Below are 24,271 nucleotides of genomic sequence, written 5' to 3'. Positions count from 1 at the left end.
GCTTTGTCTACACTAGTACTTTTGTTGTAAGACTTTTGTTGGTCAGGGGTATGAAAAAAACACTGCATGAGGCTGAAGCCTCTTTATTGGTGGTTCATGAGTGGCTGGGAGATCATTCATGTAACTCAGTTGAGTGTGGCCCTGCCTGTGGATAGTAAGTGCAGTGCCTATCAGAGGTTGTAGCTTGACATCAGCATCACAGTGTGAGGGACAGCCCAGGCTGGTGGGTTTGGAGGACACAGCAGTCCCACAGTCCAGGTTTCACCCCGGGGACCCCTGTCACAGTGGGGTTCAGGGAAGAGGCACATAGTGGTAAGCCTTCCAATTTAAGGTGACCAGATGTCCGATTTTCAACCGGAACACCCAGTCAAAAAGGAACCCTGGCAGTTCCGGGCAGCACCACTGAACAGGCAGTTAAACGTCTGATCAGCGGTGGTGAGGAGCTAAGGCAGACTAGTCCAGCTCCTAGGTAGGGGGTCACGGGGCTCCGCGTGCTGCCCCTGCCCCAAACACTGGCTCCACACTCCCATTGGCTGTGGCCGCCCCGCCTAGGAGCTGGACCTGCTGATCACTTCCGGGGTGCAGTGCGGAGCCAGGACAGGCGGGGAGCCTGCCTTAGCCCTGCTGTGCCGTTGACTGGGAGCCGCCAGAGGTAAGCCCGTGCTCCAACCCCAAGCCCCCTCCTGCACCCCAAACCGCTCATCCACAGCCCCACCCCAGAGCCCACATCCCTAGCCATAGTCCTCACCCCCTCCCGCACCCCAACCCCCTGCCCCAGCCCAGAGCCCCCTCCCACACCCCGAACCCCTCATTTCTGGCCCCACCCAGAGCCCACACCCTCAGTTAGAGCCCTCACCCGCTCCTGCATCCCTGCCCCAGCCCACTGAAAGTGAGTGAGGGTGGGGGAGAAGTGAGCGGAGGGCATGGCCTCGGGGAAAGGGCGGACCTAAGGTGTTTGGTTTTGTGCAATTAGAAAGTTGGCGATCCTATTCCATTTACGTGTGTTATGAAGGGACACATATTGGGCAGACCTACCTTCGTGTGAGTTTGGGCACCCTCCATCAAGAGTGGGTCATATTAGGGGAGACGATACATAGAAGATGGGAGCCCCCTTCTGGGTGAGGGTGGCACATCTAATAAAAAGAAACTTCCAGTGAGTAGAGAAGAGCAACAAACTAGATACCAGGAGATCCGTGTTCTACTCCCGACTTGACCATTGACCTTGGACAAGTCCCCTCTCCTCCCACCCAGTCTTATTTATTTATTGTCAGATCCCTAGGTCAGAAACTGTCTCTTATCATGTTTGTACAGCACCTGGCATAGTGGGGGCCTGATTCCAGCTAAGGCCTCTAGATGGTGTTACCATAATGTAAATAATAATAGTAAACAGAAATGTGCAAATGTCATTGTATTGCTCTGCCCCCACCCTTCGAATGGCATTTGTCTTTCCCGAGAAGCTCAGTGAGGGCATGGACTAGGTGTGTCTTCTTCAGACATGTACAGAGCCCAGCACTGTGGGCCCAGCACCTGAGAGAGGCCTCTGAGTGCTCAGGTAATGCAACTATGTAATAATTGTGTCGGGGTGGGGCACCCACCTGTGTAGGTGGGAAGGCATCTTGGGGGCTGCCGCATACATGAGGTGATAGGTGTGGGGCCTCTGTATGGGGGAGGAAGGTCACACCCATTGAGGCTGCAAGTTCCCCACCATGTAGACTATGGGGCAGCTGCGGGTGTATATGGGGGATGGGTGCATGCCCCACTGAATGGGAGAGGGGTGTAGATGGGGGCTCGGGGGTTGCCCCCATCCCGTTGCAGCGGAGGAAGGAGTTGGGGGTTCGGTCCCCGTTGCGGGAGGGAGGGGTGTATATGGGGGGTGCACTGTTGCTCCCCTACGTGGGCTGCCGGAGAGGCGACTCCGCCCAGAACCCCCGTCTCCATTTTTTCTGAGCGCAAACAAACAAGTGGGGGGAAGGGGAGAGAATGGGCGGGAAACTTTCTGTTCTTTCCATTGGCAGTGAGAGCAATCATTCGTGTAGCCCCGCCTTCCGAGGACGGTTTTGCTGCTACTATTGGCCGCTGGCCACGTCACTCTCCCATTCCTCCCTCCCACGCCGAGCCCCCTCGGCCTCACTTCCCTCGCCCCTGCGTGCCGTGTGCAAAGGAAAAACAGCCGTTAAACGGGCCGCGGGGCGGGGCCAGCCAGCCGAGGAGACAAGAAGCGATGGCGGGATTGGTCGGGGCGGGAGGTTCAAACTAGCATGGAGCGGCCTGATTGGCTTGGAGCGGCCGCGGCAGGCCAGGCTCCCTCCTCGCGCTCAGGCGGTTTATTGTCTCGCGGCTCCTGAGGCGGCTCTAGCGCGGCGGAATCGGGACCGGACCTCGCACGGAAGCGGCGAAACCATGGTGAGGGACGGGGCCGGCGGCCGACCCGGCCGGGCTCCTGTTGGCGGGAAGCGCCGGGTGCCTGCGCCCTCTTCCGAAGCGGCAGCGCTGAGAGCGGGCACCTGGCTCCCCGGGGTCCCTCAGGCGGGGCGCGCCCCTGCCCTAGCTCCCGGGGCGGAGGCCCGCAGTGGGGAGCGGGGCCGCCGAGCTGCCTCGGGCCGCGATCGCGCCGGGCGCCTCGGGACTCCTGAGCGGGCGAGCGGGGCCCGCGTCCCGCGGAAGCGTCTCCAAGGCAGCTGGGCCGGGCGCTGCCTGCGGCGAGCGGGTGAAAGTCCGGCCGGCGGGGTGCGAGCGCGCTCCTGGCGCCGGCCCGGGACGACGGGTTAGTGACTCCCCAGGCAGCGGCCCTGTCCTCGGCTGTCAGAGCGCGCGCCGGGCTGCGTTACCCTCGGTGACCGTCAGTGCCCCATCCAGCCCGGCAGCCGTCACTCGCGGCTCCCGCGGCGGGGGGCCGGACTGGGAGGTGCCGGTCCTACGTTCGCCAGTGACCCGCTGTGACCGCTCAGTTTCCCCGCTGGCAACGTGGTAGCTGCCCCCCTCCGTGCTCCCAGGGGGTGTAGGAAGTAATCTGAAGGTTTTCAAAACTGCCCGTGATACGCAGGGAATTGAAGGTAGAAAAGAACCTTCGGCCAAGCTTAGTTTTGTCTCCTCCTCGCCCTTGAGAGTGTAGCGGTGTCTGCGCTCTCCGAAAGCTGGGGCTGCAAAGTGTGGGTCAACGCGAATTAATAATGGCACATCTGGAAGCCGGATCAGAGAGCGGAGTCAACTCAAGAGGGAGACTGCATTAAAAAGTTTACTTGAGTCTCATATGCATGTTAGGCTTTTTCAAAAAGTTTGCTTTCTACCACAGATGGCTGTGGTAGTAAATAGTTTGGTTGTAAATAGTCTTAAGGTAACTTCTTTGGAACTTTTTCTGGGTTTAGGTTCTTGGAGCTGTCTTCTGCAGTTAAGAATTGCCTTCCTTTACAGGAGTAGGTAATGCTAGAAAAGTCAGTTATTTTTGTCTAAGGTAGTAAAACCCATGGGTCAGGGACCATGTTTCCACTTAATGGATAGCGCAAGCAGGATGTCATTGCTCAAAGTTATTAGACCACAGTATTCAAGTTTAATCTCTAGACATGAGTGAAGATCTACTCTGTACTCTACTGAGGCTCTTCTCACTGTCAAATTACAGTTCAGTGAGGGCTCTTAAAGACAGCTGTAACTACATTAAGTAGTACAGAACCTGGAGGAATGAGTACAGGATGGTGAGGGAAGGCCATTCTGTTGAACTTGTGACCTTGAATTTCAAACTCACAGAAACTACCTCCATAAAATGAGGATAGTATTTCCAGCCTCACGGGAGTATTAACATTAATGCTTATACAGGGGTTTGCACACTTATGGCAGGAATACCCAAACTTTGAACAAGATCACATTGGAAATTTGCAGAAGCTCGAGAACTGCACCTAGATTGTATAGACTTATTTAAATTTAAAAAATGCACATAACCATATTTGCTTCTGTCTTGAGAACTGAATTCATTTTTTAACTCATTGCAGATTTAATCAATCAAAATAGTCACAAAGAGCTCTCTACAGGCTGTATTTTATGGGCATTTTCCCTTTTGTGCATATGGTCTTTCCTGACCCAAAGCAAAGGGATATAATTGTAAGGGTTAAAGTAGGAGTGCTTTGCAAGATTTAAGAAATTATCCTTGAATAACTGTCTATGATAAGCTCATCTCCTACTTCTGGGCAAATGATTAACAAATTGTATTATTAAATGCTGTCTCAAATTAAGTGAAGCACTGCTACTATATCATAAACAAGCAATATTATAAACACAACATCAGGTTAAATGTAGCAGCATATTCTAGGACTATCTTCTAGTAGCATAATCATGATGGTAAATAGAATACAGGGATTTACCTGACTTAAATGCTTCTTTCCTTGGGGTGGCCAGTGATCTCTGTGTACCAGTGAATCTTTCCAGAAGTTCTGATATTTATTTGCCTAGTCCTTTATCTTGGACTTAATCCATATCATCAATAGGGTAAGAGAGCCCCATAGTGTCACAAGACACAAATATTTATTGCACATCAAACTTCACCCATGGCAGTACCTAAATAACACAAGGAAGTTTAGAATGTTGGTTAGAAAAGACTGAACATCTAGATTTATTGCTTAAGAAAACAACACTTAGTACTGAGACTCTTCCACTTCTTCAAAATGTATAAAAGCAGAAATAAAACATTCAAATGACTCACTCTGAGACTTAAAGTAGTTGTCATAAGATTAGGGCTAAAGTTTGATTGCTTTTTTTCTCCCCCCTCCCCCCCGAAAATGCTAGAATATGGCTGTGCAGGTAAAATGTGGAATCTACTAAGACAACACATAATAGTTGAAAATTCTTTTAAACCAAACTTTCTTGAGCTGAAAGGGGGAGGAGGAAGGAGAGAAAGAGAGGGGACACAACACCATACTGTTCTGTCTCTGCTGGAACATCAGCTTCAGTCAGCAAACATTTCCAGATTTGTGCTGAACAGTGATCCTGCACAGGAGATGTCTTAATTTAAACAATAAGACATATTACAACTATTAAGATTGCAAGAAAAATGTAAATTTCTAAATCCAAAAGAGTCTTTTTCCTCTCCTGAATAGGAAAATATCATTAGTCCTCTTGAATTCCACCATCTAAGTACTTTAAATTAGCCTAATGGTAGTAATAGTCACTTATGCTTAGTACCCAGGTTACTTTCCAAGTCATTGCTCCTGGGCTGTGGGTATGGTAACAGCAAGCTTGGCTTGCAACCTATACTAAAGGAAAATGACAGTATAAAGAACTGTTTTAATTACAAAGTGTAAATTACTAAGGTAGGCCAAGTCCTGTTCAAGCATTTGCTTACCTGTGGCATATAGTGAGATTTCCCTTGAGAGAAATGTTGCTTCTGTAGAAATTACTTTTTTAAAATCTAAAGTCTCACTATGATCGTGAAGAAAACTTTGACCAATGTTGTAGTTACCTTGATTCTGCAGGCAACCTTGAGTGATGGAGGTGTGACTTAACTGCCTAAGATTCAAATCCTCGTGAACAATCTCAGCAACCAGGTGGTATACTCATCCTGATAGAACAGCTCTATAGTTAGTATATACTGTCTGCCACTAAATATAGAGGTGGAACTATCAGCTATGCTCCTGAATCCTTGCTGTGCATTGGCACTCGGAGACCCAGCAGAGCAGAGACAGTTTGCTTGCCCCTGGGTTGGACTCCTTAAATGCAGCTTCACTGATGAAGCAAGAGACTTTTTAGACAAATTATTGTTCTGCTCAGAAACTTCAAGACCTGAGTGGAAGTACTATATCTGAAACCTTGCTATATTCTATCTTAGTCTTATTCCTCAAAGCTATTGTACGTCTTGAACTTCTGCAAAGTTTCAACCCTTTCTGGCCAACCCATGTCTATTCCAAATCATGTGTGCCATTTGAGCACCTATGGTGAGTAGGATAAATCTTGTAGCTAAAGGAGCTGACTGAAAGAATCCCTCTGGATGCTACCAGAGAGGGAAGGCTTATGGGACTTAACATAGTGGTCATGCAAAGTGTAGCCCAAGATAGATGGGTGGTGGAGTCTTATTTGTGCCCTAAACCAGTGGTCTCCAAAGTGGGGTGCACAATAGGATCCTTTGGGGTGCGTGACAGTTTGGGCAGCTTTTTTTGTGTGTGCGCTCAGCAGTTCGGGCAGGAATCCGAGCACTTTTTGCACACTTGGGGTGGCAATGGTAGAGCCTTTTTTTTTTTTTTTTTTTTTTTTTTTTTACTGATAGGGGTGCACGATCAAAAAGTTTGGAGACCACAGCCCTAAACAATGTCAGATGGCAGGGGATGTATTCAGGATGACCTAGTGGATTTTTTTTGACAAGTTGGTTTCACCTGTCAAATATAGTACTGAAGCAAAGTGAGACTCACCGGTGCAGCACCTCCTGCTGGTTATCTCGAGAATTAGCTCTCCAGCATACAGAGCACCTCCTACTGGCTAGTGTCTCGCCTGTCGCTGGCCCTCTGTGTCCCTCCTGGACCCCCGTGCCCTTTACCTTGGGGTGCTGCCCCAGCAGTACCCCACCACAGTCTAGGTCTCCCCACCCAGGGGAACCCCCAACCCTCTCACCCACCTTGCCTGAGTCATCATCTAGCGCTGCCCTCCCCCTCCCCCCTCCACTCACTGGAGCAAACTGCAGTCTGTCATGGCTACTCATCATTGGCAAGGAGGTTGGACCCTCTGCCTATCTCTGGGCTGCACCTCCCAGCCCAAATACCTGCATAGGCCTTTACCAAGGCCTCAGCCCAGGGAGTTGCCAGGCTGGAGCTCCCCAGCTCCTCTGGCCTTTCCCCAGCCCGGCTCCACTCCAGGTACCCTTTTCTCCCCAACAGCTTGGTCCTTCCCTTTCCATAGCTAGAGAGAGAGACTGACCCAGCTTATCCCTGAGCCCTTATAACAGGACCAGGTGTGGCCTGATTGGGGCTGCTTCCTCAGTCAGCCTAGCCTTTTCTCTCAGGAGCAGGGTAACTGCCCCGCTATAAGCTCACAGTAATGAGCAGACAAGAACCTGCCATCTTGACAATTTTATGAAAACTAGGGGAGAGGTTGAGCTTCTCTACTAGAAAGCAGCAGAAATTGGTTTCAAAAGATTAACTAAGAAGTCTTACAACAAACTTTGAGATTTTGATTTCTAATGGTAAAGCTGACTCAGTACTACTTGATATTGAACCAAAAACAGCCCCCTTCACAGGCATGTAAATGCCAAATCTGTGATAGGTAAACTGTTTTGAAAATGTTGTAATTTGGATAGCTAATTTAGACAATTTATAATCAGTGGCCTTTTTCTTTAAGGGATAGAACTGACTGTTTTGGAACAAAGCCTCATTTAGTCATTCTTTGCCAGAAGAATGACTAGTGGTCAGGATTAAAGAGCAGTGACCTTCTGAAAACCTTACTGATTTTTATATACATTTGTCCTCTTCTATAGTAAAGTAGGTCAGGACTATACTACACACTTGCTGGCACAGCTATGTTGGTCAGGGGTATGAAGAGTTGTGATCTCTCACTGATATAGTGTGCTGGCAAAATTGCACCTTTGCTGGTATAATTTATTTTGCTCTTGTGGGTGGGGCCTGGAATAAGTTGTAGAGGCAAAAGCAGTCTTTCCAGTATAAGGTGAAGGAGCACTCAAGGAAGACCAGGCCCTTGCGGAGAAGCTAAATAAATTCTTTGCACCAGTCTTCACAACAGAGGATGTTCTGGAGATTCCCACATCTGAGCCATTCTTTTTAGGTGACAGTTCTGAGGAAATGTCCCAGACTGAGCTGTGAGTAGAAGTAGTTTTGGAAGAAATTGATAAATTAAACAATAATATGTCACCAGGATTAGATGGTATTCACCCTAAGTTCTGAAAGACCTCAATATAAAATTTCAGGACTACTACTTTGTGTTGTGTGACCGATCGCTTAAATCAGCCTCTGATTTAGCAGGAGACTGGAGGATAGCTACTGTAATGCTGATTTTTCTTTTTTAAAGAGTCTCCAGAGGCGGTCCTGACAATTACAGGCTGGTAAACCTAACTTCAGTACCAGGCTAATTGGCTGAAACTGTATTAAAGAATGAAATGATCAGACACACAGATGAACATGGTATGTTGGGGAAGAGTCAACATGGTTTTTGTCAAGGGAAATCATACCTCACTAATCGGTTATAATTGTTTGAGGCTGTCAGCAAGTATATGGACGTGAGTGATCCAGCAGATACAGTGTACTTGGACTTTCAGAAAGCCTTTGACAAGGTTTCTCACCAAAGGCTCTTAAAGTAAGCAGTCATGGGCTAAGAGGGAAGGTCCTCTCATGGATCTTGTTAAAACAAAAGATAGGAATAAATGGTCTGTTTTCACAGTGGAGAGGTAAATAGCAGGGTCCCCCCAAGATCTGTACTGGGGTAAATGCTGTTCAGCTTATTCCTACATTATCTGAGAAAAGGGGTTGGAAAAGCTTGCAGATGATACAAAATCACTCAAGATAGTTAAGTCCAAAACTGACTGCAGAGACTTGCAAAAGGATCTCACAAAACTGGGTGACTGGGAAACAAAATGGCAATGACATTTTTATGTTGATAAATGCAAAATGATGTACATTGGAAAACATCCCAACTGTACATACAAAGTGATGGGGTCTAAATTAGCTGTTACCATTCAAGAAAGAGATCTTGGACTCATCGTGGATTGTTCTCTGAAAACACCTGCTCAATGTGCTGTGGCAGTCAAAAAAGCTAACAATATTAGCAACCATTAGGAAAGGGATAGAAAAATATTATAATGCCAACATATAAATCCATGGTCCATTCATACTTGAATACTGTGTGCGTATCTGGGCCCCAATCTCAAAAAAGTTGTATTAGAATTGGAAAAGGTACAGAGAAGGTCAACAAAAATGATTAGGGATATGGAACAGCATCCATATGAGGAGAGTTAAGAAAAACTGGGACTGTTCAGCTTAGAAAAGAAATAACTAAGGGGGGAGGGGATACAATAGAGGTCTATAAAATCATGACGGGTGTGGAGAAAGTGAATAGGGAAGTGTTATTTACCCTTTACATAACACAGGAACCAGGTGTCACCCAATGAAATTAATAGGCAGCAGGTTTACAACAAACATAAGGAAGTACTTCACACAATGCACAACTTGTGGAACTCTTTGCCGGAGGATGTTTTGAAGACCCAAATATAACTTGGGTTCAAAAAAGAATTAGATAAGTTCAAGAAGGGTAGGTCCATCAGTGACTATTAGCCAAGATAGGACGCAACCCCATGCTCTGTGTGTCTCTTAAACCAGTGATGGCCAGAAGCTGAGAGTGGATGACAGGATGGATTACTCGATAATTGTACTCTGAAGCACTGGCACTGAGCACTGTCGGAAGACTGGATACCGGGTTTGATGGACCATTGGTCTGACCCAGAATAGTCATTCTTATATTCTTAAGCAGCATACATGTTAGGAGTGCTTTGGTGGTATAGCTATATCACCAAAGCGCTGGTAGCATAGACCTGGCCTAACATACAATGCATGTGTGTGGCAACAGTGGCTCAAATGAGTTTCCAAAAACAGCTTCTCTTCTTAACCTTTTCAGTCTTTAAACTAGCTTAACTGGAGTAATACTGTAACATCTGGAGCAGGTACAGTATTTAAATGTTAAACTACCAAATTACTATACACAGGTGTGAAGACTTTGCACTTGCTTAAACAGTGGTGCTTTTCACATGTTAATCACTAAAATAGTATGCATGTTTAATGTAAACCATTGTTGTGTTGATCATGTTTTGTCTCCAAGAGATCTCTGCTTGAGCAGGATACAATTCTTTAAAGGGTAGAGACAGATTAGCCCACTAGTTAGGACACTAGCTTAGGTCTCTGGAGACCATGGTTCAGTTCCCAGCTCTACCAGAGACTTCCTGTGTGACCTCTGACAGTCACTTAGTGTCTCTGTGCCATCATTCCCAATCTGTAAAATGGGGAGAATAGTACTTTGCTACCTCATAAATAAAAACAATTGTGAGGCTTACAGAGATAATTGGGCCATATAAGTACCCAAGATATCTAGATAACATCAGGTTTAAAAAAAAAAAATAAAACCACCACATTTGTCTGAGTTTTGTGCTCTAGTCACTTTTACTGTTTTCCTTTTTCCATTTTCCCTTGTTTATGTAGGGTTTTTTGTCTTTCCTGATGCTGTGTGGTTAAAAAATATATTTAAGTATCAAAAATTAGTGGGGGGTGGATTTCTAACCATTTCTTAAATAGGCTAGATTTCAAGTTGGTAATGACCCTTTAATATAGACATTAGGTTTTTAAACTTTAAGCTCTATCTTGGTCAGGGAGCTCTTTCCCTCTCTGGATGTGGAATGTTGAATGGAAAATGTCATCCAATTTTTTAACTCCCTCTGTATTCCTTAGTCCTCTTTGAGAAGTAGCCTAATCAGAACCTTCAAGCCGTACTGTGAAGTGGAGGGTGCTCTGACCTGAGTGCCACTTTCCGATAGCTACTATTACACCCAGTACAATAATATGTTTCATAATGTCCCTGTTCTCTTCTTTAATTCATTGTGAAGCTGTTTCCCCACTGTGGTAATATGGTACAGTGCCAGTGGAAATTCTGGGCCAGCTGCAATCTTCGCAGTTTTAGCGGAACTTAATATTTCTGAATGGCTTAGTTTTTTGGCTGGTTGTTCCTTAGCAATTCCTAGTCAGGAAACATTCTATCCAGTCCTATCTTCGGTTATTAACTGACTCCACAACTACTTCCATTGTCACTTGAGTCCATGTGTGTGGAAGTCTGAATTTAGTTTTCTTTAGGAGTTTGTGGGAAACTTGTAAATCCCCTCCTTGTTCATTTTTTAATAGCCCCAAAATGTTGTGCAGCTCACAGAAAAGTAGAGTTCAGATTTTTTTATATGTAATGACAAATGTAATGTGTATGTATATGAAGAGATGAAATCAAAGGGAAATTACACTAATTATGGGGCAGTGGTATTCATTGCATGGTAAAGTTTCAGGGGTGTTTCTGTTAAAAGCCTGGTTTAGGGGGATTCTCCAGTTTCCCTAACCCTAACTTTACTACGTTAGGGTGGCGAAGGGTAATCCTTGAAATCAGTAATCTCAAATAGCAAATTCACTTGTACCTTTCCTATAAATCTCTCTGAAAGAACTTTCTGTTCTGTTACTCATTTTTCTGATGGTAGCAATTGGGACTCGAGGATTAATACATCAATATACAAAGTTATCTGTGTGATATTTTTTTCCCCCTTCCCCCACCTTGAGTAGATAAAGCTGATGTAGTCTTCTAAACTGCCGCTGTGCAAATAGTTTATTATGCACAAACCCTGCCCTGCATTTTTTAAATGTTTCCACCTTCTGAAAAATAATGGAACTGTTGGGTGGCAACAGGAAATAAAAATGTATCAAGCATTTTATAAGGAAATAAAAGTAGGGGGACTAGTCTTAAAGGGACACAACTTAAAAATCATACTTCTGTTTGAAATCTTTTTACCTACTAATGTTACAAGTAGTATTGGAGATTGTAGCTGAAAAACGGGGGGAGAGGACACGCAAGGGAAAGAGACCCTTTTTCCATCTATTTACTTGTATGCATTTGACAACACTTTGTGAAGACTGAACAATAGGGGAAATCATGATTTTTATTTTTATTTTTTTTTATTTAAATTGGTAAGGAAAGTTGGGGCAGATATAGGGTTCAGATACTTACAGCTTGCTTAGATTTCTGGTTAGTGATGTCTCATTGAAATAAATTGCTAAACTGCCCAAATATATTAAAGGGAAGGAAATGTTGCACCCTGTACCTCATAATTGGGTCTGGGAGAGGTGGGACTATGGCAAGACAGTAGTTTTCCCTGGCAGATAATAAGTACTATTGTATTTTGTAATTCAGTGTTGGGAGCAAAAAAAAGTGGCTGAAATTTTAGACAGTTATCAGGCAGTCTGCCAGGCATGTGCAAGTTGATGGGATGACACTTTACACTAATAGGCCAGTCTGTTTTTGGGAGGATTACACTAAATTTGAGGATTTACATTGTTTAACGCCTTCATTTATCTTGGCTGCTGTTGAAGCTAAAGATGGTTAGGTTGTGGGTTTCCTTAGTGTGGAGATAAAGAAAAATATCTAAGTGGAAACAATGTTCCTGTTTTGAAAACTGGCTTAATTGAGGAGTAGGGAAATAGTAGGTGAATTGAAAGCTGCATGTTCATTGCTTTCCAAAAGATCCAGGAGTATCAAAACTACTCTTTCAACACAATAATACATTATCTTTATCAGTTGATCTCAAAGCACTTTATAAAAGAGGTAAACATCATTATCTCCATTTTACAGATGGCGAAACTCAGGCATAGAGGTGAAGCGACTTGCCCATAGTCACCCACTAGGCCAGTGGCAGAGCAGAAATAGAACCTTGTCTCCTGTCTGGAGTCCCAGTCCAGTTCTCTATCCAGTAGGCGGCACTGCATCCTCGCTACAACTGAATCTAAAGTTCACAGCATTAGCAGAAGAAAGCATTATTTTAATGGGGTTGGATGACTTTGCTAAAAAGAACAAGGAGTCCGGTGGCATCTTAAAGACTAACAGATTTATTTGGGCATAAGCTTTTGTGGGTAAAAAAACTCACTTCTTCAGATGCATGGAGTGAAAATTACAGATGCAGGCATTATATAGTGACACATGAAGAGAAGGGAGTTACCTCGCAAGTGGAGAACCAGTGTTGACGGGGCCAAAGCTTAACATCTGGCCACATGTGGTGTGTGCAGGGGTGGGAGATGCACTTTCTCTCAAATGGATATTCATCACTGAACAGGTGTGTTTCTAGTGCAGGAGTTCTCAAACTGGGGGGCAGGACCCCTCAGGGGGTCGTGAGGTTATTATGTGGGGGGTCGCGAGCTGTCATCCTCCACCCCAAACCCTGCTTTGCCTCCAGCATTTATAATGGTGTTAAATATATTTAAGTGTTTTTAATTTATAAGGGGGATCGCACTCAGAGGCTCCTTGTGAAAGGGGTCACCAGTACAAAAGTTTGAGAATCACTATTCTAGTATCAGAGGGGTAGCCGTGTTAGTCTGAATCTGTAAAAAGCAACAGAGAGTCCTGTGGCACCTTTGAGACTAACAGGTGCCACAGGACTCTCTGTTGCTTTTTACTATTCTAGTAGGATCCTGCAGGTATCGGTTCTTGGCCCTATGCTGTTAAGGTTTTTTTATTAATGACATGGAAGAAAACATAAAATCATCATCCCTGATAAAGCTTTCAGATGAGACAGTTTGGGAGAGTGGTAAACAATGAAGATACCAAGCGATCCAGACAATTATCTAAGATGGGCACAAGCAAACAATGGGCGTTTTAATATCGAAATACAAATGTATACATCTAGGAACAAAAGATACAGGCCATACTTATAAGTAGGGGGGCTCTACCATAGGAAGTAGTATCTGTGAAAAAGATTTAGGGTTTGTGGTGAATAATCTGCTTCCAGTCCTGTGCTGTGACCAGAAGGGCTAATCCAGGGAATCTCAAGTATGAGTAGAGAGGTTATACTGCTGGTATACATTATTCAGCTTTGATGTGCACAATTCAAGGAGATAAATTGGAGAGTGGTCAGAGAAGAGCCATGAGAATGATTAAAGGATTAGAAAACATGCTTCATAGTGATAGACTCAAGGAGCTCAATCTACTTACCTTACAAAGAGAAGGTTAAGGTGTGACATGATTAGTCCAAGTATCTACATGGGAAACAAATATTTGATGACAGGCTCTTCAGTGTAGAGAAAGGTCTAACATGATCCAATGGCTGGAAGTTGAAGGTAGACAAATACAGATTGGAAATAAGGTGTACATTTTTAACTGAGAGCAATTAATCATTGAAACAACTTATCTAGGGTCGTGATGGATTGTCCATCACACACTATTTTTAAATCAAGATACAGAAGCTCCCCAACTTACGCAAGCATTCCATTCCGGAACGCCTTGCATAAGTCGGGAACATATCTCCAACAATTACGTGGGGGGGGGGGGGGGGGAAGGTTACAGAACTTTTTCTGTAAGTCCAGATTTCCATAAGTCGGGTTTGCGTAACCCATGGAGCGTCTCTATGCTCTAGGAATTTTGAGGAAGTTCTACAACCTGTTAATAGGAGCTCAGACTAACTGATCACAGTAGTCCCTTGTGGCCTTGGAATCTATAAATTTTCACACACACACACACCCAGCTTCTACACCTTAGTTAATTTATCAAAATAATTGCATGGTGAGCCTTGCAGTTTGGTATAACAAAAACCGGTGGGGGTGGGGTTAGTGTCTAGATTTCTTGGGATTGTCAGATAAATTTACCTATTCAGCCGAATAAAATAGTTCAGGTAAGAATATCCATTAGGTGATCAGCTAATTCATGAAAATTCATTGTGGAAAATTACAATTGAAATAGAATTGCTTAAGATTCTGGTCTGCTAACAAACTGTTATATCAGCACAAGTACTGACTTTTGAGTAACATGGCTGTGTTCTCAATTTTTTCTGGCTCTAGCATGAAGCAGTCATGAGATCTTAAGAAAACTGGCGAGAAAGGAATATATGTATGGGGTGGGTTTGGTTACAGCTTCTTATGTAAACATTTTTAAGCAGCGGCAGACCTGAAAAGTTAGGTGCAACTAAATAGTCAAGCCTTCATGCCTCATCTATTTTTAATATAGAGAACTCTTGATGCTTGAGGAAAGTTTGCAGTGAATCATATTTGGGAGTTTCTCTTGAGACATTGCATATCCAACTGTTGTATACAAAAGTGACTTGTTCTAAAGAATCCTAGAATATCAGGGTTGGAAGGAACCTCAGGAGGTATCTAGTCCAACCCCCTGCTCAAAGCAGGACCAATCCCTAGACAGATTTTTGTCCCAGATCCCTAAATGGCCCCCTCAAGGATTGAACTCACAACCCTGGGTTTAGCAGGCCAATGCTCAAACCACTGAGAGATGTTCCTTATTTGGTTTTGGGATAAATTTTCCAAGTTTAAGCAGAAGAGGTAAGACTCCTGGATTCCTAAGTGTGGTGGTGGAGGTAAGGTGAAGCAGTGCATGGGCTTGCTTTCTTAATTCTTAATATTGCTCTCTTATTCAGGCTGGTGGCAAGGCTGGAAAGGACAGTGGAAAGGCCAAGGCGAAGGCAGTTTCTCGCTCACAAAGAGCAGGACTGCAGGTAAAGTGGTGCTAAATTATGTATTGCTTTAGTGTTTACAATTTGAATGCAATAATTAATTTTGTTAAGTAAAACTTTCATTTTTGTGGAGCAGGTTCAGGGGAGGGGAGGTGGAAGGAAAATGGAAATGCACTTCTAGCTTTATTGTGAAATTTTTCATGACTACTTATAACTACAAAATCAAATGCTAAGTTTCTTCTTGCTCCTATAGACATGCTTTTTCCTGCTACTCTGACCCTCTAACGTGAATTAAATTTTACAATTCCTATTACTTCGAATGTTTTGGTATTTCTCAGAATTTGTAACTAAATGCAATGATTGATTGGACTTCTTTTAAAAGCCTTGAATGTGTTATTTGCCCCCAAATAGTACTTGTGTCAATTCTTGTCTATCATATTAATGTTTGTTACTTACTAGCCTTTCAGGGTTGTGGGGATTGACTTGGATACTTCCAGAGTGCTTTGGAAACACAGCACTATATATAAGTCCAAACAGTCTGCTGTGCCCATTCAATAAGTTCCTATGCCTGCATAGGACCGTTTAAAGTCCACTCCCACCATGTGACCAAAAACTTAGTTGTAAAATGTAACTTTCTGTATTGGAACTTCCTTGGTTGTAGAGTAAATTCAGGCAGTTCTGGCAGTAGTCCATGAACACTCTCCTGTTGCATGGTTTATGTAAATTATTCTGCTGATTTGACAGTACACAGTGTAATCTCTTTAGTACTACAGATCTGCTTCTGAAAAAGTTTTGGTTTTTTACAACACAAACCCTGTATGTGATTTGACACTTGACTGACTAGTATGTAAAGGCCGTGTAATCCTGACTTTAAACTAACATACTTTTCAGAGGTGTCCCTGTTGAGGAAAATTTAGAGATGTAAAACTCGCCAGCCCCATTGAAAATAAGCTCGCCATTTATTTGTATTCACTGTGGGGGTTAATCCAGTATTCTACTTCAGTAAGTTTTTACTCCATTTACATTTCTTACACCAGATTATTATAGACATTAATCAACATTAGGCAAGAATTTAGTGCTTCAGCATAGACTTTGATCTCAAGTGCCTAACAAATGTTTCTACTTCAGTTCCCAGTGGGTCGTATCCACAGACACTTGAAGACTCGCACTACGAGTCATGGGCGAGTTGGTGCTACTGCTGCAGTGTACAGTGCTGCAATTCTTGAGTATCTCACTGCTGAGGTAGGTTTTGAAGTAACCACTGTCAAAACCACAATGTACATAACAGAATAGAGAGATAGGTAGGTGGATATATTTGTTTGTCTATAGTCCTCCTTATTTCGCATGCTTGTGTTTCCAAACCTATGGAGAACAAACATCCAGTCAGCTGGGCAGAAAGATCGGAGAAGTGTCTGCAATTAAATTTGCCTGATATTACAAGAAACTAAATATATTCTTGGTAGCTCTGAATAGCTACCCAAATAAATATGTTGAAGACAAGTGGGATGTAAGTATTGCAAGCTGCTGACACCAAACTGCAGCATTGTTTGGATACCGAAAGAAAGATGTTTGTAATTCCGTTTGTTGTAAATGTGATATGAATGATTATCCCAGCTTTTTTGTTTTGCAGAGCACATAGCGTTTAGACAGGGGTCTCAAACACATGGCCTGCGGGGCTATTTCCTGCGGCCCGCCAAGCGGCCTGCGCCCGCCCCTCCTCCCCCCCCACCCCCCTCCAGGCCAGGGGTGGGCAAACTACAGCCACAGGATTGCCCGCCTCAAGCCCCATGCCGCTCCCTGAAGCGTCTGGCATCATGTCCCTGCAGCCGGGGGGGGTGTTGCCCTGGCTTCCAGGCGCGCGCGCGCACACACAGACACCCCGCAGCTGCCATTGGCTGGGAACGGGGAACCGCGGCCAATGGGAGCTTCAGGGGAGGTACCTGGAGGCACGGCAAGCAGCATGCAGAGCCCTGCGTCCCCCTCCCCCAGGGGCCGCAGGGACATGGTTCCAGATATTTCCCGGAGCGGGGCCGGGGCCAGCAGCCTGCCCTGGCCCTGGTGTGCACTGCTGCCACCCCGGAGCCCTCCTGCACTCCGCCCCCATTCCCCTGCCCTGAGCCCCCTGCTGCACCCCAACCCCCTGCTGCACCTCAGCTCCCTGCCCTGAGCCCCCACCACACCCCTCATGCACCCTCTGGGGGCAGGGAGGGGGCGGAGTTGAGGTGGGGACTTCAGGGAAGAGGTGGGAAGAGGCGGGGCCTCATGGAAGGGGTGGAGTGGGGACAGGGGCGGGGGGCGGGTCGGGTCAGTGATGTGGCCCTTGGGCCAATGAACTAGCCCTCATGTGGCCCTCATGGTCATTTGAGTTTGAGACCCCTGGTTTAGACCTTCATTGCGTTCAGTTTTCCTCTCTGTTAAACTTTAACTTGATTTATCCTAATAAATTAAACAAATAGCAGCAAATAGTTTCTCTAAAATATTCTTCCAAATGTATGTGGTAGAAACCAAGCAGCATGGGAATATTAAAATCTAAATGACAATAGTTGTTTTTTTCCCTCCAGTTGGTTAAGCTGGGTGATAGCTAATGCATTACTCTGTAGATGCAAAGAGTTGATTAAACTATTGGAAAATCTGTGTAGGCACACAAACTTCAGCTTCTTATTTTGTAAAAACCTAATAAACTTCATTTCAACATAAAGGATTTTTGAACTTGCATCACCTGTTTGTGCAGCTTTGTGATGCTGTATAAGAGCTCAAAAGTGAAACTGACTAAGCAGATCAGTCTGATTCTCATAAGCTATGTCAACTGCAAAAAATACACTGGATAACTGGTTAAAAGACAAGTGGACCTTTACATCTATAACTAATGGGTGAAGGCCACTTATATTAAAGGCAAGCCATCCTAGGTATACCTTGTTTGTCCAGAATAGGCTTTTGATTGTAACTAAACAGTGAGTGGGTGCCATGAACAAAGAATATAGGCCATATTTGCAAGATGGGGGGCTCTATCCTGGGAAGCATGACACTGGAAAAAGATTTGGGGGTCACGGTGGACTTGAATATGAGCTCCCAGTGTAATGCTGTGGCCAAAAGAGCTAAATCCATAAATGAGGGAATCTCAAGTAGGAGTAGAGGTTCTTTTACCTCTATACTTGGCACTGGTGCTACTGCAGCTGGGATACTGTGTCCAGGAGTATGTTGATAAATAAGAGAGAGTTCAGATAAGACATATGAGAATGATTAAAACATGCTTTATAGTGACACACTTGAGCTCAAACTATTTAGTTTAACAAAGAAGGTTAAGGGTTGAATTGATTGCAGCCTGTAAGTACCTACATGGGAAACAAATATTTCATAATGGGCTCCTCAGTCTAGCAGACAACACAGTCCAATGGCTGGAAGTTGAAGCTAGACAAATTCAGACTGGAAATAAGGTGTAAAATTTTAAGTTATCACATTGGTCCCTTTTGGCCTTGGAATCAATGAATGGTTAGAGGAAGGAAGGTCCAATGGCTATGGTGCTAGCTTAGGTCACAAAGGGAGTTTGTGGTAGAGCAGGGAATCAAATCCAGGTCTGGATTCGATTCCCTGCTCTACCACAAACTCCCTTTGTGACCGTGGTCAAATTGGTTATTGTCTCTGTGCCTCATTTTCCCATCTGTAAAATGAGGATAGTAGCACTGCCTTACTGCACAGGGGTGTTATGAAGATAAATACATTAGATATTGAGGCACTTGCATACTGCAGTAATGCGCATCATGTAAGTACCTAATTGAGAGTTGTTCATGATTTCATGTTCCAGCTGACACCACGTTTTGCTTTCTGTAAACTTTAACAGGTCTAATTCTTACTAAAATAGCCTCCTAATTTGTCAGGTGCTGGAGTTGGCAGGTAATGCCTCCAAGGATCTCAAAGTAAAGCGTATCACTCCTCGTCACTTGCAACTTGCTATTCGTGGGGATGAAGAGTTGGATTCCCTTATTAAAGCTACCATTGCTGGTGGAGGTAGGTATAGCTGGGCTTCATAACTGACTGGGTTGATACAAAAGTGCACAGCCAGTTGCAAGGAAGATGACAGACAATAAGTTAACGTCACTTTAATTTCTTCTGTCACACTACTTCACATAGATCAATAATGGCAGACATTCTGGCCAGTTTTATCGGTTTCCATCTAAAACAGCATAGCAATTGAAATTTGGCAGCCTCATAGAAAGGACTGGATGGGCCACTGAATTACTCTTCTCATTGTAGTGCATATTCTATGGATAATCCACTTCGCACCTTCCATGAGCATTAAACTTAAAGTAACTGTAAATTGAGGGAAATCTGGATTTGTTTCACTTTTATTAAAGATCCTAGGATTGCAGCTTCTCTGTCCACCCTCCCTCTTTATAACCCTTACTTCTTTACTGCAACTTTCCTTACAGATAGAACTGGGCTGTATGAGGCAGTTTAGGTAGGAAGAAGACTAAGCTTCACAGAAGTGCTCTTCATATATCGTGTAATAACGATGTTGAGTTCGTTGTAATTCTATACTGTACAAAATAGCATGCAGTAATTTGAGAGACGTAGATGAATGGTCCTACTTAACTCTTCTGTTGCTGCATCCATGCCTTTGTGCTTTCCTTTGTGGATGTTCTGTTGAGATACATGGAATATTGGGATATGCCAGGTGGCATGCAGGGTACATGTAGCTACGTGCTGCAGTGAAAAGCAGGCTGCGTCCACTCTGCACCATGTAACTACCCACAGCAGTAAAAGGCTCTGCTTGGGGAGCTGCAAGAGCCTTTCCTTGCTACCTGAACTTTTCACTGTGATGGGGAAAGGCTCTGGCAGCAGGACAGTATGCTGCAGAAAAATAGCAGTGTAGAATTGGGAGGCACTACTTGGGCATGTAGAGAGCTGTGTTGGGTATGTACTCCCGGGTTCTGGCATATCTGTACTCCACTTGCCTAAGCAGTGCCTCTCTATCTACACTGCCATTATGCCTGTGCTAGCTGAGCGTGCAGTGTCTGTGCTCTACAGCCTGCTCTACCTGCAGACATCGCCGTAATCAACCTTAGGAGTAAGTATAGGGCAACTTAATTATGTCTGTTTCATGTACTCTTACAACTTCCATTTTAGCTTTACAGCTTAGAAATGAGCTGTTGGATCAATAAACCTATGATTGACATAAGGTGGGATCCATTGGGGTGGGATGAAATTACCGCTGGAGAATGTGCATTATAATCGGGGGATTCTAGGATAGTCAAAGAACAAGAAAAGGTGAAAACTTAGAGAACAGAACACTGAAAGCTTTCTAGCTATTCAGGCAACGAACAAACCTTTGAACTAACAGAACTTATTCTGTTGAAAAATGTCGTGTGCACCACTATTCTAATCCATTGTTCTCTTTGCAGGTGTAATCCCTCACATCCATAAGTCTCTGATTGGAAAGAAGGGACAGCAGAAAACTGCATAGAGAGGAGTTTTAACCAACCCTCTTCCTCCCTGTCATTGTACTGTAACTGGGACAGAAGAAATATGGGGATATGTGGAATTTTTTAAGAAATAGTTAAATGGAAGAGCATAGACAATTGACTGTAGACATGAGAAAACATTTGTATGTTCTTTAGATTCAAAGTTTGACAAAAAGTATCTTGTCATGTGGCAGCAATTCGTGTGTTGATTGGCTAGGTTTCTCCCGTGTGTTTTATACAAAAATGGAACTGATAAAACCATTTTTTACAAAATTTGCTCTCGTGGTGTTCAGGTGCAAAAATCATGTAGTAGAGACTTCACATCTTCTCTGTGAAGCTGGCTCCCTCAAACTCCACTGGACTAGGTATACAGGCAAAAGCTCTTTCCCTCTTTAGATCAGCCACATCCATGACTACTTCACTTGGATGGTTTGTAATATAACCTGTTGAATGGCATGGGCAATCTTGGTAGCAAATGAGTAAACTTTTAATGGTGCAAAAAAAATTGAATTGGCCTATAGTATAGGAATCTATTAAAAGGTAAATGCTATCACTGTTAAAGTAATGACAAAGTTGATTTGCTACTTAAAATTTCACTTACTAAATGTTGCTGGAAAATCATTCTCTCACTTATCTGCCAAGATCTGAATTCAGGGTTCCAGTTGCATTGCAAGAGCTGAGGACACCACAAGTATCTAAAGGAAGAAACTATTTGACTTGTGTTTCTGATAGCAGCTCTGCTATCACTGCTGCTGACAGGTCAATGGAGGGGCTGACCACAACGGTTAGAAAGCATTTTCCATTGTTAAGTATACCTGTTGTCACTAGTAAGGATCACAGATACTGCACATTTTAAACAATAGAAAGTGTATGTGCGTGGATTAACACACTGCCCTAGAGACCTGTGATAATGCTTCATTTTTTTAATTTTTTTTTTTATTTTTTACAAAATGTACTTATTTTCTTAGCCATGAAAAAAAAAAAGGTGTTGATCATCTGCAGTTCTCACGTAAGGCAATGGGAGTGAGATGTGCTCAGCACCTTTGAAATAAGTGACATAGTTCAAGTGCTCAACGCTTGGTGCTCAATTTGTTTCAAGCTAGGTCTTCTGAGCATCATTTAAGACACTTCACCTGCAATCATTAGTTTTGGTAAGAGTATTGTAGTCCCGGAGACGCTTGCTGTTAACAAAAGCTTCTGGTTAGGGAGACCGTTTTAAGATGCTGTTCAAACAGCAAGTACGATCTTTCCTTAAAACACTTTCTGAGCAAATGCTGAGGTGAAAATGGGGCTGAAATCTATAGCTTCTGCCTACTGCTTCAGAGATTAAATGAGCAAATTTTTTTGACAGTGTAAACTGTCATTTAACTAGTTTCTGATTTCCATCCCCTTATGGCTGCTTGAAAGCATCTGATTCTTTCATATTTTATTTAGCACAAGTCCATCCTGGTGGATGTTGTTAATGTTGGCACAATTCTGAGTCCATCACTTTTTGTAACAACAGCAAAAATATTACGGATCTGTGCATTGATAAATAAGTTTCAATTCAGATAGAGGTTTTATTTTTTTTACCCACCAACTTATCTACCAGTCATTCCCCATGAGAACAAGTTTTCACTTATGAGAACTATCACTGCACCAAACACTGTCAGATCTGAGGAGAGACTTTTTGTGTTTGAATATGAAAGCAGCAAGGACTGTGGCAAAATAGCTTGGTGTGGTGAAATGTGCAGACTAGTGTATCTTATAATGCTGATCAGACTGGTTTAAATATTTTCAGCCTGCTCTAGAATTGGCCTTTTTTCAAAGCTTTGAATCTGAAGAACTCTAAAGGTCCATTATCTGCCATGTCTTGTATAAACAGTAAATGCTACATACCAGTACTTAGAGGAGGGGAGGGAACTATCTATATGGTTTTGGCTTTCTAAACCTCTGAAACAGTGCTGCTGAGATCAAAACAGTGAAAATGGGGCTCTTGCATCAAACAGCTAAACTGTGAAAGTATTTGGCACTGGTGTTGCTTCTGGAATACTGTGTCCAGCTCTGGTGTCGACAATTAACAAAAGGTGCTGAAAAATTGGAGAGAGTTGAGAAGAGAGACATGAGAACTGTTAGTGTTGGAAAACATGCCTTATAGTGAGGGACTCCAGGAGTTGGAGCTATGTAACTCTTCAAAGAGGTTAAGGAGTGACCTAAACATAATCTAAAATATGTACATAGGGGACGGAGACTTGATAGAGTGCTCTTTATGGCTGCCTCCCAGGGGCCCATCCTCTTAGCCCTCAGCGCGTGGAGCTCTTACAGGTTCCTGGGGAAGGTGCTCAGCATGGTAATGTCCATTCAGGTCAGACCTGGAATTGACATTAGAAGTGGTCAGTCTAGGAATAACCATCTCCATTCTCGTGTCTGGTCTGGCAGTTACGTAACAGGATGTTTGGGGCAACGGGCAGGGTGGTAAATCAATCCTCACACTCCTGCCAGTGGCATGTATTGGATCTAATCCCATCAGTGCAAGAATTTTAACTACATTTTCCATTCAAATATATATATTTTTTTTTAGAGGGAAAATTTTCTTGTTTCAAAGCTTTGGGTGGAGGGGAAGAACTTTCCTCTTGTCTCTATTACAGAGCAAAGACCTAAATTGGAATTTGACCCTGAGATTTTTGCTCAGGACTCAATTCTGTGCCTCATTACCATGCACTGAGTGAACTGGTTGGGGGAACAAACCACCCCAACAATGTTGATACCATTTCCCTAGTGTTTGTTGTACCCAATTAAAAAAATCTCAGCAAACGTAATCCATGTTCAGCAGGCAGCAGCCATCCTCAGTGCCAGCACTGCCACTGCCTCCGCTCAGCTGGGTCTCCCTGACATGTGCTGCAGACCCATGGCAAAGTTTTTGTCAGACAAAGAGTTAGAGCACTGCCACTCAGTGGGATACAAGAATGAAAAGACAGTCACTTTTGTTACCTGTGGGAGGGAACCCCAGGAGCTGAACTGAGGTACAGGCTGGGTGTGAGGTTGTGTGCATAGCAGTGTGACCCCCATGGGCTGTTCTGGGGCTGCTCTGTGTGCTCCTAGCTAGTGCTATAGCTGAGGGAGTTCATCCCTATTTCCTTGGCTGCAAGGCCAAGGCAGTTGGGGCTTTAATGGCTCAAACCCCATGCAGGACGGGGGGGTGGCGCTGTTAACACTTGTGCTAGGTGTTAACACTTGTGCTGGCAGGGGCATACTTCAGTACTAGAGTTATGAGGCTGTGTTCTGAGTTTATGTAACAGGGTGGGGGGGTGTGTGAAATGTGTCTACCCCTGGGCTCTGAGTGATTCCAGCACCAGAACCACACCCCACTGCCATTTCTAATGATGCAACTGGGCTACAGTGGTAGCAGGTACCTGTAGTTCCCAGAACCAGACACTAGAGGGCAATAACCACCTTGCACTAAGCTGCTGTTACACCTGTGCAGGCAAAGTTGCAAGGCCTGGGTGCTCTGCCTGAGGGAGGAGCTGGCTGCCCGGGGGGGGGGGGGAAGGGCCAGCTGCTCCACAGGCACCAATGTGCAGTGACCAGGGGGCAGCGGAGATGGAGCAGCTGGGCTTGGTGTTGGCTGGGCTTCTGGTCCACTGGGGAGGGGGGGGGGGGGGGGGGG

The 24,271-nt window shown here is 44.3% G+C and overlaps 1 protein-coding gene across 1 annotated transcript; it reads left to right on the top strand.

The window, feature by feature from the left end:
* Positions 1-2,115: 2,115 nt before the first annotated feature.
* LOC117872833 (histone H2A.V) lies at positions 2,116-21,135 on the top strand. The gene is made up of 5 exons (XM_034761633.1): positions 2,116-2,403; positions 15,131-15,208; positions 16,295-16,408; positions 19,042-19,171; positions 20,566-21,135. The coding sequence occupies exons 1-5, from the start codon at positions 2,401-2,403 to the stop codon at positions 20,625-20,627; spliced, it is 387 nt and encodes a 128-aa protein (XP_034617524.1). The 5' UTR covers positions 2,116-2,400; the 3' UTR covers positions 20,628-21,135.
* The last annotated feature ends 3,136 nt before the right edge of the window (positions 21,136-24,271 follow it).

The sequence above is a fragment of the Trachemys scripta genome, chromosome 2 (genome assembly GCF_013100865.1).
Source record: "Trachemys scripta elegans isolate TJP31775 chromosome 2, CAS_Tse_1.0, whole genome shotgun sequence".
Taxonomy (NCBI): domain Eukaryota; kingdom Metazoa; phylum Chordata; order Testudines; family Emydidae; genus Trachemys; species Trachemys scripta.
The sequence above is the reverse complement of the archived record's forward strand: the minus strand, read 5'-3'. Positions and strand labels throughout refer to the sequence as shown.